Source organism: Arvicanthis niloticus, chromosome 23 (genome assembly GCF_011762505.2).
Source record: "Arvicanthis niloticus isolate mArvNil1 chromosome 23, mArvNil1.pat.X, whole genome shotgun sequence".
Taxonomy (NCBI): domain Eukaryota; kingdom Metazoa; phylum Chordata; class Mammalia; order Rodentia; family Muridae; genus Arvicanthis; species Arvicanthis niloticus.
Genome location: NC_133430.1, coordinates 35,321,376 through 35,338,863, shown reverse-complemented (window position 1 = coordinate 35,338,863; position 17,488 = coordinate 35,321,376). Strand labels below are relative to the sequence as shown.

The 17,488-nt window shown below is 43.5% G+C and overlaps 1 protein-coding gene across 2 annotated transcripts; it reads right to left on the bottom strand.

Annotated features, from left to right (window-relative positions):
• Window positions 1–1,589: 1,589 nt before the first annotated feature.
• On the bottom strand, window positions 1,590–16,268 carry Slc10a1 (solute carrier family 10 member 1). 2 transcript variants are annotated; one of them, XM_076921823.1, is made up of 5 exons: window positions 15,772–16,268; window positions 8,601–8,811; window positions 6,333–6,511; window positions 4,616–4,679; window positions 1,590–2,195 (listed from the first exon to the last, which is right to left on the bottom strand). In XM_076921823.1, exons 1-5 carry the CDS (start codon window positions 16,125–16,127, stop codon window positions 2,073–2,075), a joined length of 933 nt encoding a protein of 310 aa, XP_076777938.1. In that variant the 5' UTR covers window positions 16,128–16,268; the 3' UTR covers window positions 1,590–2,072. The 2 variants fall into 2 exon arrangements, with proteins under 2 accessions (XP_076777938.1, XP_076777937.1); XM_076921822.1 differs by having other exon boundaries at window positions 4,616–4,812; window positions 15,772–16,266.
• Window positions 16,269–17,488: the final 1,220 nt, after the last annotated feature.

The following is a 17,488-nucleotide window of genomic DNA, read 5'->3' as shown; positions in this document are numbered from 1 at the left end:
ATTTGAAGTTAAAGATGACTCATGTAGAACTCTGGAGTGCCATGGTATGAGCTTATAAAAGGGTTTTTTTTTTTTTTTTGCTATTTGAAGCTAGTGAGGGAGTCTGTAAATGGATGAAAACTGACAAGTTGAGTGACAGTTCCCTTCCATACTTTCTTTTCCTATTGCTACTTGACTTGAATTGCCATCAGGTTACTTACCCTAAACAGAAAGGGCAGGGTTTGGTAAACACATAAGTAAGATCCAGTGCAGGTTTTCTTGTCAGATGTCACACAGTTGGTATGCTCACAGTGTAATTTCTCAGTGACTGAAAGTTTGAGGGGTCTTTACATGCTGGTTTTAGTTTAGAGATATGACTATGTTTTATTTACATTTCTATAAAGATGCGTGCGTTTGTGTGTGTGTGTGTGTTACCAGGTGCAGACTTGGTAAGTATTTGATATCGGAACATCTTAATATCTGAGTGCTCGGTGTTGAGTAAATCCTCAAAAATATTACAGGAAATCTAGGTGGCTTCTCAAAAGACCAATTAAGGATCCAGGATTTCTGGTTCCATATTTCAGGACTAGACAGGCATACTCACTGGGGGATAGAAAGTAGAAAAGGCTTATTTGCTTCCTTAAAGTGGGAGTTAGGAATTGAGAGCTGGCATTTGGGAGAAGTTCTGGGTAGAGCTTAGAAGGTTCCATTGAATCTTCCCACTCATGAGCTGTAGCTGATCTTTAATAGGAGTAGTGATGTGCTTGTTTACTTGGAACTGTTAACACTGGCAGAACCTGGCATTCTCTTTACCAGCCATCTCACCTGCGCTTTTATGGGGAACTTCTCTACTAAGGGAACTGTCAGGTTGAAGTTTTAGAGTACTAAGACCTAAGATTTGAGAAGTTAGAAACAGATTCTTTTGAGACAAGAGTCTGTCTGGTCCTGGATGGTCTGGCTTGTGCTATGTATTATATAGACCAAGCTGGCCTTAAAACTCATACACCTGCCACTGCTGATGCCACCTCCTGAGTGCTGATTTCATGTGTGTCACCATAGCCTTGATAGACTTAGGATGTTTTAGGGCTAGTTTTTGTTTTCATTTATTTCTAAGGATAATTGGAAGCCCCAGGGCATTTGAAGAAACACAGGTGAACCTGGTCAGTCATTTTTGTGCTTGTTAGTCCTGCAAATTTGCCAAACAAGTGCCCTGATGTGGCTTCAGTTGCACGCTGTCAGTGATGGGAAATACAAAAAGTAGTTTACCATGTTTAACTGTGTATGCAATGGGTAGTTTATTATCTTTCAGTGGTTTTTAGTGTCTGAGTAAAAAGTGAAAAATGCTTAGATTTCATTTTCTGTACAGTTCCCTCAAGGTTTTGGAATGCTTGATGCCACTGATTGTACTGATAGGATGTGAAGTGGGTTGTGTTGGCTTGTTCCTGGCTTTTTAAGAATTTCTCTTTCTGATATTTCTGGTACCTTTCATTGTGTTACTGGGTGGTAGTTTTGTCCTATTTAATTGCTTTTGTTCCTCTTTGTCTATTTGGTATTGATTATAAATGAATTTAAATTGTGTAGCAAAGAAAAAAATATTTAAGATCGTCTGGTAAGTTAAAACTGAGTTGTAGTTTATTTCCTTTTGAGTTCCAACATGAAGCAGGTTGTGGATGTTTAATGAAGAAAACACCTGCTTACTAGAAAGTTTAGAAATAGTGACATCAGTGTTTATCAGATGCAGCTGTTTCGTTTAGCCTTCATAGAGTTCATAGCCACTAAAAGGGTTTTTGGTTTCTTGGGACAGTTTTGCTGTGTACCTAAGGTTGACTTTGAGTTTCTGAGCATTGGGATTATAGGCAGGAACCACTTTGCTTAGTTCTTGTTTACCCTTTAAAACAAATAGCAAATTGAAACAAGCAAATTGGCTAGGGATGGATGATAGTCCCTGGATAGATGGCCTTCAGTCTCAGTTCATGGCTTCATGGTTCTGCTGATGAAAGCTTGCTGGAAGTGCTAGACAATACTGCAAACTTGGTGTTTCTTTTCTTGCTGCTTCTAAGTTGTCACATTCTAATTTGCCATCTGACCAGAATTCAGGCCATTAGGGGAAGGGCTAGGTTGTGTAGGAGGAGTAGTCCCGTTGTGGGTACCTTTTTCCAAAGCTGCTGGAATAGCATCTTCTGTTGTAGCAGCCTTGTAGGTAATTTTTGTTTGGTCTGTAAAGTTAAAAGAGAATGAGAATAAAACAGGCTTGAGTGAGGATAGTCATATGGGCTCATATTTGAATGCTTGGTTTTCACTTGGAAGAATTGCTTGAGAAGGCCTTGTTGAGATGTGTCACTGCGGGGTGTGGGGTGGGTTTTTGAGGTTTCAAAGCCTGCATGTCACGCCGTTCCCAGTAGCCTTTGCCTGCCTGTTTGTGGATCAGGTATATAAGCTCACTTACTGCTCCAGTGTCTGCCTGCCTGCCAGCCAGTTGCCATACTCCCTGTCATTATGATAATGAACTCTGACCTTCTGAGAACGTAAACCTTGATACACTCAGCTTACAGCAATAGAATAGTAACCTATACAAACTTTCTTGGGTAAAAAAAGTAGCTAAGACAAACATAAAACTTGTTGGAATGCAAGACGGGTGTGCTCTGTATTTGTATCTGCCATCTCACCCCTTTCAGGAAGATTTGGTTTTCCTTTGCGATCCCTAATGTGGTAGTACTAACAGTGAGATGCTTTGTGTGGTATGTTCATTACTGTAACAACTCTTACACACGAAGTAGAGAAAGTAGGTTTAGGTTGAATAATAATGCCTTAAATTCTGAAGGACCTGGAAAGCAGGAAGAAAGGTTTGAATGATCAGACTTCAAACTGCCAATACCCTTCCTCAGTCTGAGTGTTCCCTCCCCCATGTGGACTTGGAAGGTAAGAGTCCTCCATCCTCTCCCACTACCCTAGAAGAAATGGGTCAAACAGTTTTCTCTCCGTTTTGGTGCTAAGGTTTTCAACATTGGCTCTTTTAGGTCCTGAGGATTCAAATTCCAGAGTATCACATTTAAGGTTATTACAGGTCTTTCTGGGACCACAACTTTAAACCTGGAACCTAGTTGACTCAAAGTGCCATCTCTTGTGCTGTCTGTTGCATGTGTTACCTGATGAGACTCAGCTACTTTTGAACAGAGCATTTAGTGGTTCTGTAGAGTGGACAGTGCTTAGATTTTCTTTTTGGCTTCCTGATAACCAAGATGACAATTGCAAGGGTGGGGGGAAACACTGGCATTTGCTAGTATTTCACCAAAAGTTTTGTACCTGTCTTGGGGTGCAGATCGCAGTTCCTGGGATCAAAAAAGAATCTCAGCCTTGGTTTTAGAAATATGCAGTAGAAGAAATAGGGTTAGGAAATAGATGAGGTTTTGTTTGGAAGACACAGTTCTGGGGATGTAGCTCCGATTGAATACTTTTTTTTAAAAGCATACCTAAGGTGTCTTGGACTTGATTTTCAGTATTAAAAAAGACATGGCTGGGCATGGTACATGGTGTTGAATTTGAGCACTTGGAGGCTGGGGAGTCTCCAGTTTGAGGCTAGCCTGAGCTACATACAGAAAACAAGATCACAAGTTGTGTTTACTTGGCACACAGGAGCTATTCTGTGCTCCGTACCATTAAGCAAAATGGTTTATAAAGTGTACTCTGGGTGAGATGACTGAACAGGTAAAGGTTCTTACTGCTAAGCCTAAATGACCCAAGTTAGAACCCTCAAGTCCACATGGAAAGAGAATCGACTCCTTGGAGTTCTCTGACTAAATTTGTCTGACACAAAAGCAAAAGTCCTTTTAAGGATTGATTTGGGGGGAGGATCGGTGCGGGGGTGTGTGGATATTTCTCTGCCTGTATCTTTGCACTGCATGAAGTGATCATAGAGGCCGGAAGAGGGCATCCTTTAGGACTGGAGTTAGAATTAGATTCTGAGCTGTCTTTAGGGTCCTGTGGAAGAGCAACCAGGTGTTCTTAACTACTGAGCCATTTCTCCAGCCCCTGCAAGTGCTCTTAACAGCTGCCTCTTCAATCCCTCACTTTGAGGGAGGGATTCTGGGCTTTTTGAGAATTATGTTCTGCAGATAATGAACTTGCTCTGAACATTTAAAGTATTAATAAAATTACTTTTAAAAGAAAAAAGTATTAAAGAACATTCTAGTAATTGGTACAGATTATGCTAGTTATGTATTTTAAGAATTCTGAAATTAACTGATCAGTGTGGAATCACGTTTTGGATTTTGTTGTGTTAAGAGTGAGTTTTCCCTCTGGGCACTAGGGTACTAGGACTCTGACCTTCATACAGAAAGCTGAACAGTAAATGCAGAAGCTTCCCAAACTAATACCTGAGAGATCTCTTAGTTTTAAGGTAGTTTGAAGCTTGTCTTGCTTAGACAAAGTGATCCCATCGTCAGTCCCTTGTGAAAAACACCATAACTTGGTTTTCTCAGTTAAGGTAGTATGGTGTTACTGATGAAAATGACCTTCACTCTTCAAAGTCTCTTAAATACTTAAGTGTTAACCCGGTTCTGGTCCCTCTTGGGGACCTTGTTGGTAGCTCAGGTCCAATGTAATGGCAGTACTCAAAGGAAATGATTCAGTAACTCACCCTTCGGAGGCTTGATTTTCTCATAGCACCGGAAGATAATAATAAAGAGAATTCCTTCTGCAAGCTGGAAAATCATGTAGAGGAGAGGGAAGAAGAAAAGTGGGCCAATGACTTCAGGGAGGAAGGTCACATTGAGGATGGTAGAACAGAGTTGAACGTTTTGGAATCCTGTCTCCATGCTGATGGTGCGTCTGCAGCTGTGTGTGAAGGGGTGGGTGGGGAGGAGAAAGCAGTGCTCAACAAGACAGTGGGTAGCTCTTGGGCCTGCTCTTCCCGCTTCTGATGCTCTAGACCCACAGTATCCAGTGTAGGAAAATGGGATCCAGGATATCCCAAGGATAGTGACTAAGAAGCACAGAAAGGCTGTGTGTGTGCATGCATATGCTTTGGGACTACTTGGCCTTGGATATAATACTAGGCATGTACTCTACCACTGAGCTACATCCATCTGGCCCCAAGGAGGCCTTTGAATAGTTTGGGAATTTTGTTTGCTTTTACAAAATTGCTAAGTTAAAATTTGAAAGTGACTGGCAGATGAAACTGTTAGCTTGTTAAGTTAGTCTTACAGTTGCACTTTGAGCAGGCAGTGGGAGGTTGAAATGTTGCAGACTTCATCCTGTGCTGGTTTGTAGTTTATCTTTAATTCTAGAACTTGTCATGAAAACAAACCATAGCCCCATTATGTATCTTTGAAACCTGCTCCCCTAATTTTGCTTCCCATTTTGTGGATTGAAGAGCAGGATGTTTTATTGAATGAATACACATTTCACCTGTCTTAACTCCCAAGTGTGTTAAAGTACTTATCGTACTTAGTGTATTACAAAAGATTACTGTGATGGCCATTGGTACTGTGGCCATTGTGATCTGTAGCTCTCAGAACTAGTAGGACTGTAGTACTATGGTTAGGTAGCCTGTGTAATACAAGCATAGTCATTTCATCTTTATTAACAAGGTGGTAATAGTTGATTTGTGATTTGGAAATGAATTACTCTTAAAAGTGTAGCGGGGAAATTGTACTAATGCAGCAGCTCTCAACTTGTACGTCACCACCCTTTTGGAGGGTGGATGACCCTTTCAGGGGTTTCCTAAGACTATTGGATATTTATTTATGATTCATAGCAAAATTACAAAGTAGTGACAAGTAACTTTATAGTGGGTTCATCACAATTTAAGAAAGTATATTAAAGGGCCATAGCATTAGGAAGGTTGAGAACCATTGTACTAGTGTTTAGACTCCCACCTAATTATCTAGTTAGGCTAACAGAAGGAAAGGCCTGTTTACACAGACCCTCAGGTTGAATGTTATTTTACAGTGGCTGTATTTGTGAGTTGGATTTCACTATAGCTAAAGACTTGAGCTTGGAGTATCACTTAGCATAACTTTCATGTGATACTGTCCTTGTCAAGGATTCAAGCCTTGTTAGCAGAATAAGAGTGGGCAAGGAAAGAATTAGCATTGGCATTAAAGTTACCCCAGTGCCACCAAGCTCCCAGGTGCGATTTCAACTTTGGGAGAGAGCAGACTTTGCCTTTACCACTCTCCCATCCTATCGAGGCCCCCCCCCCCCCCCCCCCCCCGGTATTTCTCATTGCCCAAAGGTCAGTTGGTGCCTTTGAACATATGCCAGGAAAATGTTCTACCCATATCTCAAGGTTCTTTATTCCATATCCTTTCCAAAAAGACTTAAGAGACATCCTGAGGACCTAGAAGACCTACCTTGGATTGAGTCGGAAGAGAGCAGAGAGAACGTAGCCCATCAGGAAGCCACTGAGAGGCATCAGGGAGGAGGTAGCCAATAAGTGTGGTGTCATGACGAACATGATGCTTTTGCCCACATTGATGACAGAGAGAACTGTGACAGCCACAGAGAGGAAGAAAGTGGTGATCATGCCTCCCTGGACATGGGGACAGGAAGAGACCATCAGAAGGCTGGGGGTGTGGGCACAGGAGTGGGGAGACACTGTAGGAATTAGGAATTTGAAAAACCTTTATCTTTTTGGATTTCATATTTGTAGCTAGAAAAATATTTGGCTAATACTTTAATGATTAAAGAGTCAGCCAAGCATAGCCAGCTGCTTTTGACATAGCTCCAGACTGTTGTGAAATTCTCAATGACTGTGAGGGGATGAGACTGGTCCTATGAAGCTGATGTTGACATTTTCAGTCTATATATGCATTTGCACAAGAATCCATACATATTTTGGAGCTGGTTAAAACCAGTCGTACTTTCTCAGCTTCCATTATAGGGAGACACTTAAATGTTTTGGGGCAACGGTTCTCAACCGTTGAGCGACCCTTAAGACCATTGGAAAATATGGATATTTACATTACAATTCATAGCAAAATTAGTTAAGTAGCAATAAAAATAATTTATTGTTGGAGTTCACTGCAACATGAACTGAATTTAAGGGTGCAGCATTAGAAAGGTTGAGAACCACTGTTTTAGGGTGAACTGGACTTCTGGAAATTGCCAAGTCATTTAAAGCAAAGCAGATACACAAAGTGGTTGGTTGAACTAGGTAGCCTCCTTTTTGACTCCACATGATGTGTAACCCTAAAAAGCTTGTGTGACGTGGAAACGTGGTGAGAAAGTTCCAGAAATGTGTCCCAGTGTAGTAAACTGCAAGTCTGTCATGCCTCTCCCCCTGGTAAGTGTTGTAAAAGCATCTATTGGGGGTAATGGCATGTTTTTAAAATAAAACGAAAATCATTTTTTATTTTAGAAATACATCTTCTACACACCACTGAGAACCTTTACTAGGTGGGTTCTGGAGAAATTACTGTTTAATGTTTTCGCCATGAGACATAAAGATGTAAGTTTTCAGAGTGTACTTCCATGCTCTCTTGCAGCATGATCCAGAATGACAAAAATGTAAATTTAAGTCTTTGTTTTTCATCTTTTGAATAAAGAAATGCAAAAAAAAGAAAAAGAAAATCAGTTCTCATGTTACTTTGTAGTGATTATGCTTCCATGTGGTTTTAGTGTCCTTTTTATTCCTGTGTGTGATGTTCACTTGTTTTTTGAGGCAGGGTCTCACTGTGTGGCCCTGGCAGCCATCTTGAACATGCTATGTTGAGAAGGCTGACAAGGGCTGAGCTCTTGGAGGGATATAGATAATCTCATGTTCTTCTAAGGGCAAGCAATGAGATGCTAGGAGTGTTTGCACTTCTTAGTCTCTTGTAGCTAGCGAAATCCACCACGTTTCCCCTGTTGCTTTCTATTTGCCCTCTCTACAGGCTTATGTAAATCCCAACCTTTGTGTCTGGCACAAGCCCCTCCAAGAACGCCTGACCCTTCTGGCCTTCAGTAGTAGCCCTAAAGACTACCAGACTTCTTTGTCTGCTATTGTTGAATTCCATTTCTCTTGTGTGTAGCTTCACTTTTTTCAAATGACAAACTCAGAAGATAGCCCTCAAGTGTACAGCAGAGACTTGAAGCATCAAGGTGCATAAGTTTCATTTTATTTTAGTTATATGAAGTGTGTGTGTATGTGTGTACAGTGCTCACTTCCTCTTCCGATGCTTAAAAACCTATTGTGCATGCTACAGTCCAATAACATAGTAGATACACCAAGAATAGACTTATTTTACATCTATAGCAAGGAAGGGAAGTCTGCTGTGGTTTGAATGTTGTCACCCACCTTCCTACATGTCCACATCTTAAAGGCAGATCCCTGGGGTGATGCTGCTAGGAAGTACTGTGGCCTCAGGATGTGGAGCCTTAGGATGTGAAGGTTCTTAGAGCACTGGGGACATGATACTGGAAAGGCATGGGGGTCCATCCAGTGCTATCCTGTCTTCTGCTCTGTCTTGGGACTCGTGTACCCAACCCAACACGTTGTGTTGTAATGAACTGCCCTTGCCAAATGACCCAGCATTTAACTAGAACCCCTAGGACAGTTCCTCAAAGTAAACCTCCCTAAGTAGCCTATGTGGTGATAGTTGCTCAGTTACCGTGCTCTATCAAGGGCCCCGAGTTCCTACCTTGAGGACGTAGGGTACGCAGTGTGGCCTTTTGGACTTGAGGAAGATCCCTATGGTACAAGGGATGAGAACCATGACTAGCGATACCATAATGCCTTTATAGGGCACCTTGTCCTTGAAATCTCCATCGTAGATTCCTTTGCTGTAGATATACAAGAGGAGAGGCATCATGCCCAAGGCACTGAAGCTGGAGCAGGTGGTCATCACGATGCTGAGTGGCAGAGATGGGAAGAACAAAGGAAAAGCCAATTAGAGGTTGAGTTCTATGTGACTGACACCATGCTTCATACCTTATGCTATCTTTTTGGGCAGTAAACATACTGTCTTTTTTTTTCTTCTAAAAAAGCTGAATACTAGGAGAGTGTTGCCTTATTCCAAAGTGCACATAGTAAGTGATAGAAGGTAAGAGCAGCACAGCCTGTCCAGCTCCTTCAAACTCTGTATCATTGGAGAAGGTGCCATCTGATGCAAATACACCACATTCTCTTGATTGGTGTGGTGCCACCCCTGGGAAAGCTGGTCCTGGATGCTATAGGATAGTAGTCTGAGCAAGCCATGCGGAGCAAGCCAGTAAGCAGCATCCCTCCATGGCCTCTGCTTCAGTTTTATCAGGTTCTTGCCTTGACTTCTTCAATGGTGGGCTGTGAGGTGAAAGTGTAAGCAAAATAAACCCTTTCCTCCTCAAGTTGCTTTGGGACACATGAGTACATTAATATTAGAAATCCTAGTTAAGACAGATGCAGGAAAAAATTCAACGTTACAAAAATTTAGTACACCATCAATAGAGAACCCTAATTTGAAAGTGATACCTACTAAGGGTTTATCATCATTAAAAAGTTGAGTGGTAAACAGTTTAAAAAATTTCCTATAATTAAAGGCCTAAAACAACATTCTGTTGTTACCTCATATATTGCAGTATACACAGCAAAAGAATATGTAGGAAGAGGAGAAAATAAACTGATTTTTTTCCCCCTTTGGCTAATGATTTGATAGAGGAAAATTTTCATTATGAAGAACTAAGACAATTATAAACATGAGCGGGATAAGATAAACATGAGATAAAAATCTATAATCAAAATGATAAAATATTTAGAAATGAATTTCAAGGAGATACAAGGTCTTTACAGAAGAGATCATTTTAAAAAAAAATCATAGAAAGGTTTGGAGGAAACCTAAGAGCTGACTGTTATAGTCATGGCACAATGAGGAGACAAGATCATAAAGTGGGTGAGAAACATCTATAGGATCGTGTAGTTGAACACTTGGTTCCCAGTTGGTGATGCTACAACCTTTGGCTGGAGAGATTTGATGGAGGAATCGTGTCACTGCGAGTGGCCTTTGAGGTCCTGTAGCCTGACCCCTCTCCCTGTTTGCTTTTACTACTTTTTGTATGTGGATGAAATTTGATCATCCAGCTCTCCGGGCCTACCATCCTGCCTTCCTTACCTGTTGCCTTGTCTTACCCATTATGGTGGATTTGATCCCTCTAGAAGTATAAGCCAAAATAAGTAGTCTCAAACTTTTTGTGTAAATGCTTAGGGTGTCTCCAGTTAGCACTGGCAGCTTCCAGAGGACCTTTATTCAATTCCCAGCACCCACATAGCCACTCAGACACCCATATGACAGCTCAACCATTTGTAACTGCAGTTCCAGGGGGATCTGACTCACTGTAAAGAGAGCATCAGGCGGGCATGTGGTTTGCTGGCACATGGTTCATAGACGCAAGCAGACAAAATATATGTGCATGTGCATGCACGCACACCCCACACTCCACACCACAAATGTGTATAAATGCAATGCAAAGTTTAACATTTTGTCAATTTGATTCTAAAATTCAAGTGCAAGAGTAGAAAGGTGAAGATTGTTAATGTTTTCATGGAGATATGTAGACCTGTAAAGTCATTGTAATTAAGAAAATATACAGGTAGAAAGATAGCCACACCGACCAATAAGATAGTTCAGACACAAACTCAAGCGTATTTCACTATTACGAGAGGTATTGGAGGGAAGAAATGATGCTTAAAATGTATTCATATGGAAAATGTAAGACTAGCTCACTCATAAAAATAAGTTCTAAAGTGACAAGGTTTCTATGTGAAAGGCAAATATTTTCAAGTTTTTCAAAAAACATAGCAAATATCTTTGTATACTATTGTAGAGAATTTATTACATCTCTAGTCAAGAAAAACAGTAGAGTTGACTAAGTTAGAAGCACTGTAAGGCTTCATTAACCATATGTATGTAAGTCCCATGCTGTGAAGAGACAATATATTCAATCCACTTAGTCTACAGAACAAGTTCCTGGACAGCCAGGGCTATGCGAAGAAACCTTGTCTCAAAAAAGCAAGCAAGCAAGCAAGCAAGCAAGCAAGCAAGCAAGCAAGCAAGCAAGCAAGCAAAAGCAAGCAAAAGCAAGCAAGCAAGCAAAGATAAAGCCTGATGATTGTAAATAAGGTGCAGAAAAGCCAGATTCCCCAGTTGAGGAAGTGTGAAGATGTGTGAATCTCAGTTTCTGCTTTTACTACAGGTTCTCTCACCTGGTGGCAGCAGAGCCATGCACTGGGCTGCCTATGGAAGCAGGCCATGAAAGGGCTGTCTCCCAACAGATCAGTGAATGCCGCAAACCACACGCAGCTTAAGTACACTCAGGAGTTACTGACATCTTAGCTGTGCTGGCTAGTTTTTGTGTCAACTTGACACAAGTGAGGGTCATCTGGGAAGGAGTGGAATCTTAACTGAGAAAGTTCCTAAATCGAATTGGCTTATTGACAAGTCTGTAGGATGTTTCCTCGATTGAGGATTGGTGTGAGAGGGCCCAGCTTGTGTGTGGCACCGTCCTCCCCCTAGCCCCCACCTCTTGCTGGCAGTACTGAGTGCTATAAGAAACCAGACCCACACAGAGACATACATATGGTCCAGACATACATGGAAACACATACACACATGGTACACACATAAACACACTTACACATGTTACATACATAGATACACACAGTTTTTTGGTTTTTTTGAGCCAGGAGTAATAGAGGCTTGTAATCTCAGTAGTCAAGTGGGGGCAGGAAGATTAGACGTTCAAGGTCAACTTTGGTTACACAATTGAGTTCAAAGCTAGCCTGGGCTGCATAAAACTCAAACAATCTAAAACAAAACAAAACCAGTAACAAAACAGAAATGTATTAAAATGTCCTTGGAGATGCTGGAGCCAGATCCTGGGAGATACTCTCTTAGAGGAAGGGATGAGACTGAGGTGAAGTCAGGGCTTCTGTGCAAGCTATTGGTCTCTTTGTAGAAGACCAACTTATAAATTGTGTGTTTGTCTTCATGTCCAGAGAAATCATGCTTGCTTTGGCTTGGTGTGTCAGGAGATCTGGAGTATGTTCTGAGACTACCTTGTACCCTTTGATATGTAGAACTGTGTTCCTAGACCCTCAGGTATTTTCTCTGCAATCATAGGTACCGGGGCTGTCAGAGGTACCCATCCCCAACCTGCTGGCATCTGTGACTGTTGTGATCTTCAGTTTACCCTGAAGAACCCAGATGGGAGGTGACCATCAGGTTCCAGCCCCTGAGATTGGAACCATCACAACACTGTGGACCTGGTGTCTGGTTATGGTGGGATGGATGACATGTTTTGTGTTTTGATTTTTTTTCCTTTCTACATATGTTATTCTTGTTTGTTTTTGCTTTTTCAGACAGAATCTTATATGTAGTAGAGGGTGATCTTGAACACCTGATGCCTGCCTCTGCCTTCACTCTCCCAGGGCTGGTATTACAGGCTTGTGCCGCTGTGCCGGGCTTACTTTTTAAGTTATTTTGAGATGGACTCAAGCATCCTCCCACCTCAGCTCCTGCGTAGCAGGGATGACAGACATGCACTGCTACATCCAGCCCCTTGCTTAAGATTGAATGCATTGCCTAGACCCTGCTTTAGGGAATCTGTAAACTCAGAAAGAATAGAAAGATCAGAAGCACTTGCTGAGGACACTGGGAGGTGACCAGCCAGTCCCTATGGTGAGGCAGGAAATGTGTTGGAATCCCAATGGTTTCCTGTGTCTAAGTGGGGAACTCGTAGGTATCTTTGGGTGGTGTCCAGGCCTTCTGCTTCCCTAGCCACTGGCTCTGGCTCTGCTATGGGATCAGCAGGTTAAAAGAAGCTGAGGAGTTTGAGGGTGGCAAGAGTAGCCCGGCTCTACCTACAAGACACTTTGGCTAGCCACTTTTTCTTGCCTAAGCATCTTTGAGGATGGAGCTGTCCTGCTTGGTTGCCACCTCAGACTTAATCCATTTGGAAGGCAGAATAACAACAAAAGACAGCCCTGAGCTGGCTCTGGACACAACTTTTGCTCAGATATTGGGAGATCTTTGGCAAGTTTCTTGACTTGTTTCCTAGTGAGTAAAATGAAATGAGAGTCTCACCATTTACTTCTAACTCTGAGACATATTGAGCTTAAAGAGAGGCCTCAAAGTAGGCCTTGGAGTCAGATTTGACTCTCAGACACTGCTTTGCACAGCCTTTTAAGATACATTTGGATGACTTGATGTTTGAAAATTTGGGGAGTTCACCTAAAAACGGAGACTCAATCTTCTCCTGAAGAGCAGAAAGCTTGGGGCTGGAGAGATGGCTCAGCTGCTAAAAGCACTTGGCTGTTCTTCCTGAGGACCAGGGTTCAACTCCCAGCACCCACATAGTGACTCACAAACATCTATAGCTCCAGTTTTAGGGGGGCACCCAATGCCCTCTTCTGGTCTCCATGGACACCAGGATGCATACACAAGTGTCTTTGCATACATTTTGGCAAAGCACTCATACCTATAAATATATCTTACAAAGGAAAAGCAGCTAGGCATGCTGCTACACGCCTTTAATCCCAGCACTTGGATGGCAGAGGCATGTGGTTTTCTGTGAGCTGGAGGACCAAGTGAGTCCAGGACACAGCCAGGGTTCTGTTACGCAGAGAAACCCTGTCTTGGAAAACCCAAGCCAAAATCAAACCAAACCAACCAGCCAACAAACAAAACAAAGCAAAACGCAGGCAGCTGTGGGGATGGGGAGTTCTCTGTTGTACAATACATAGGTCCAATCAGAGAGAAATGCTTGTGCCTTTGAGACTGGCATGCAGCCTCCGTTCACTCTGTTAACGAACAGGCTAGCTCTCAAGACATCTATAGACCTAAAGCCAGCCAGCCCCTGGCCAAAGGTGTTAAGCCCTAAGATTTTCCTCATCTGTAAACGTGGTCAATTATGGCATTCCCTCCTGTATGTACCCATCCATGTCAGCCACCGAAACACCGACCAGTTCAGGATGTACACAGTGGACAGTAAGAGTATTAAGAGAAGAAAATTGGACCTTGTTGGGGGAGGGGCCAGAGAAATGGCTCAGTGGTTAAGAATACTAGCTGCTCTTCCAGATGATTTGGGTTTGATTCTTAGCCCCACAAAGCCTCTCACAACCATCTGTACCTTTAGTTCTAGGTGGAATCCAGTGCCCTCTTCTGTCTCCCTTGGAAACTAAGCACACATATAGTACACACAGCCATACATGCAGACAAAATACCCATACACATAAAAAAAAAAATAAGTGTAAAATTTGACTTTGTTGAAAAGACTGTTTAGTGAAGGTTCTTAGCATTGCTGTTATGGCTATAATAAGGCATGTAGTAACTTTTCAGGACAACTGGGATTCAAAGTCTATCAGGACGTGAGGATAATATTCACACTCAGCCAGTGGGATCTGAGGCATGGTTAATGTATATGAGAATGACAGGTTTGCTTAGGAGGGAGAGACTTTGGTGGAAGGTGGCTACTCTACTTTTGGTAGAGTCCAGAATCTAAAACCAGATGTTGAACCTGGCACAGGAGCCATGTTTTTGATCTTACCACAAGCTGGGTGTAGTGGGAGGCCTCCCAGGGGCTCCTAGTGGGGCGAATTAGAGAGGGGCCTCATTAACAGCCACCAGTTGATGAGAATGTGACACTTGGTTACACTTAAAAACTCACCCATTGTCCTTCACATGGTCCCATCTGCTGCTTCCACAGATTCCCCAGGTCCCCAGAGTGCCCCCTTTCTGACTAATGTGACTACATATTCCTTCTGCACCAGAGCTGAGGTTTAACCTGGGCATCTTGGGACATATAAAGCGTGACAAACCTTGCTTACAGGACACCATGACTAATGCCTTGCCCCTCCTTCCAATTGCCCTCCTGCTGCTTTGCCTCATCAGGAGAGGCTTCTTGGTTAGTTTTCTTTATAAAGTTTAGTCACAGGCAAGTTGCTCACAGAGCCAAGTTGATAGGTCTTCTTTACTCAACACTGAACATCTGCACTGAGAGCAGGCCCAGAGGATACTGGTTTAAACCCAAGGCTTTGTCCTGCAGTGAGTTCAGCAATGGTGTGGCTTGCCCAAGCAGGCTGAGAAGGTCTCCTCTCCTAGACATTCACTGCCACAGTCATAGCTGTGTGAAGGACAGATATTCCACCAAGCCTGAGGAGTCTGGCTCTTCAGGAGTGAGACCTCACTGGTTTCTGATCAGGGTGCTCTAGGCTCAGGCTGTTGCTAGTCTTCTCCCTGCTTGTCAGACTGAGGGGAGCCCAACCTAACCTGGGCAATTGCTGGGCCCTCAGTTCTACATGAAGTTTCTTGGGATGGCAGTCTCACCACACTTGACAACTGGGTGAAGATACCTCGGATGCCCAGATACTGGGGAAGAGTCTTTGGAGTCTTTTCTCCGAAGGAATGTAAGATGTTTGTTTGGTTCCGAGTCATGTTGGCCTTCCTAGGAGAATAATAATAATGGCCTTTCTGGACCCATTATGTCCCTTCTAGATTTTCAGCCTCAAAGCTGACACCCTGCCAGTCAGGTGGCTGCAGCTCTGAGGAACTCTTTCATTGAAATCTATTCTCCTTTACAGTGATCCTGTGGAGACGTTTGGGAGTTCAGGGCTGTCTAACATACCTCTGGACCTGCTTAATGTTTTTTTACCTGGGATTTAAACCAGAGACTCCAGAGTCTGCCCCAATTTAGCATAAGCCTTAATGCATTAGCATAAGCGTAAATGCCAACCTTGATCCTACCTCCCCCCTCTCCCAGCTCCAGCCTAGATCTTCTCCAGATCATGACATCTTTGCAGCACCCCGTCCCACACTGCTCCCTCCTAACCCTCGGTCCTACCTGAGGTTCATGTCCCCCTTCATGGCCAGGGTGAAGAGGTTAGACAAGTTCCCCCCAGGAGAGCAGCCACAGATGAGGATTGCCAGAGCCTCGATGTTGTTCAGATGAAAGACCTTGCCCAGAAGAAAAGCAGTGAGGGGCATGATGCCATACTGGGACACCATAGCAATGATCACCCCCTTGGGTTTCCAGAAGTGAGCCTTGATCTTGCAGAACTCCATGGTGCAGCCCAGCGAGAGCATGATGAGTAATAACATTAACACCAGGATGATGCTAAGGGCCTTGTCGGTGGCCCGGTGGCCAAAGCCAGGTGGCAGGGAGAAATTGAAGGGAGCGGATACATTGTACACCTCCATCCTCGGCACAGTGAACACCACCTCGTTTTCTGCTGCTGCTGCCCTTCCTTGCCCAGTGCTTGCTGGATGTTTTCTTCAGTCCCCTTTCAGGACAGAGTTTCTGGACAAAATGTAGCTGTGGGCAAATAAAAGATTATGCAACCAGCAGACTCACGGTTGTGGTTATAAGACAGCCCATAACCTTATCTCTCCGAGCCTTTACCTTGCTCAAGTTTCCTGACCTCTGTGCCTGCTGGGTGGCACTCATCATACCCAGCACAGGGTTGATTCTTTCCTCTGGTGAGCACATTTCTCTAGCGTCTCTGAGACGCACCCAGGACCTGCAACAGAACAAATCCACCTTTCTTTTTAGTTCCTGCTAGCTCAGTCTCTGAGCCATCAGGTTGTTTCCTGGGAAAAGGTGCCTTCCCTGTTGGGAGCCGACTTTTAGCAGAAAGCGGCTATCAGCTTTGCAGCCATCTCGAGCCATATACCCTGACGTGAGACTTGTTTTTCAACAGCCTACAACAGCTGTAGCACACTCTGATATCCCACATATCTTGTTTTGCTGTTTACTGCACCCAGCTGCAAGGCGCACGTGGTATCCAAGCCTGCAAGGCGCACGGTTCACGTGCTATCCACGCTATAGACGCCTGTAAGGCTTACGTCATATCCACACCTGCAAGGCATGTGATATCCACATGCCTTATAGGCAAAAGCATATAAATACCCCAGATTTCCCTTCAATAGAGACAAGATGAGACAATGAGAGAGACAATAAAGGAGAGAGACACAATAAACGAGACTTGAGACTTGATCAGACCCTCTGTCTTGTCTCCATTCTTCCCGTCGCTTGCCCCACACTCTCTCTCGCTAGACCCGGACCTGCGGAACAGAGCGGGCCGTTACAGTTTAGCCGCCCAACTTGGGGCAGCTCAGATGTTACACCTTCCCTATGCCCAGTGAGTCACCATTTGTTCCCAAGAGAAAGAGACCGTTTCTGCCTTTGCTCTCCTCATATAAGTGGCAAAGGCTGGAGGGTTGTGGGACAGGATGGGGGGATGCTGTGTTGCTGTCTTCAGGAGAGGATGTGTCCATGACTTTCCTCCTCTGATACCTTGTTTTGTGCCCATATCTGGACCATACATGTCCTGTGGGGTTGGTGTTGGTGGAGGGCACCATGAATCCCTGAAAGACTTACCGATCTCCAGAGGGGAAAAAACTTTCTGGGATGCGATGGGCTCTTGGAAGCCTGGAGACTATCCAAAGCACAGCTCACAGGAAACTCCGGCTATGAAGATGAACCAGCTGTGCCTGAGGGATCCATGGCTTGAGAAACTTTAGAGAAGGAAGTGAAGTTGTGTTAATCTTGAAATTCACCA

Bases quoted from the DNA above. Each gene is read 5' to 3' on its own strand.
- Slc10a1 (XM_076921822.1), bottom strand. From the start codon at position 16,127: ATGGAGGTGTACAATGTATCCGCTCCCTTCAATTTCTCCCTGCCACCT. The intron at 8,812-15,771 runs GTAGGACCGAGG...TCTGCCACTCAG, and splicing joins AAGGGGGACATGAACCTCAG to CATCGTGATGACCACCTGCT. The intron at 4,813-6,332 runs GTAGGTCTTCTA...CTTCACACACAG, and splicing joins CTCTTCCGACTCAATCCAAG to CTGCAGACGCACCATCAGCA.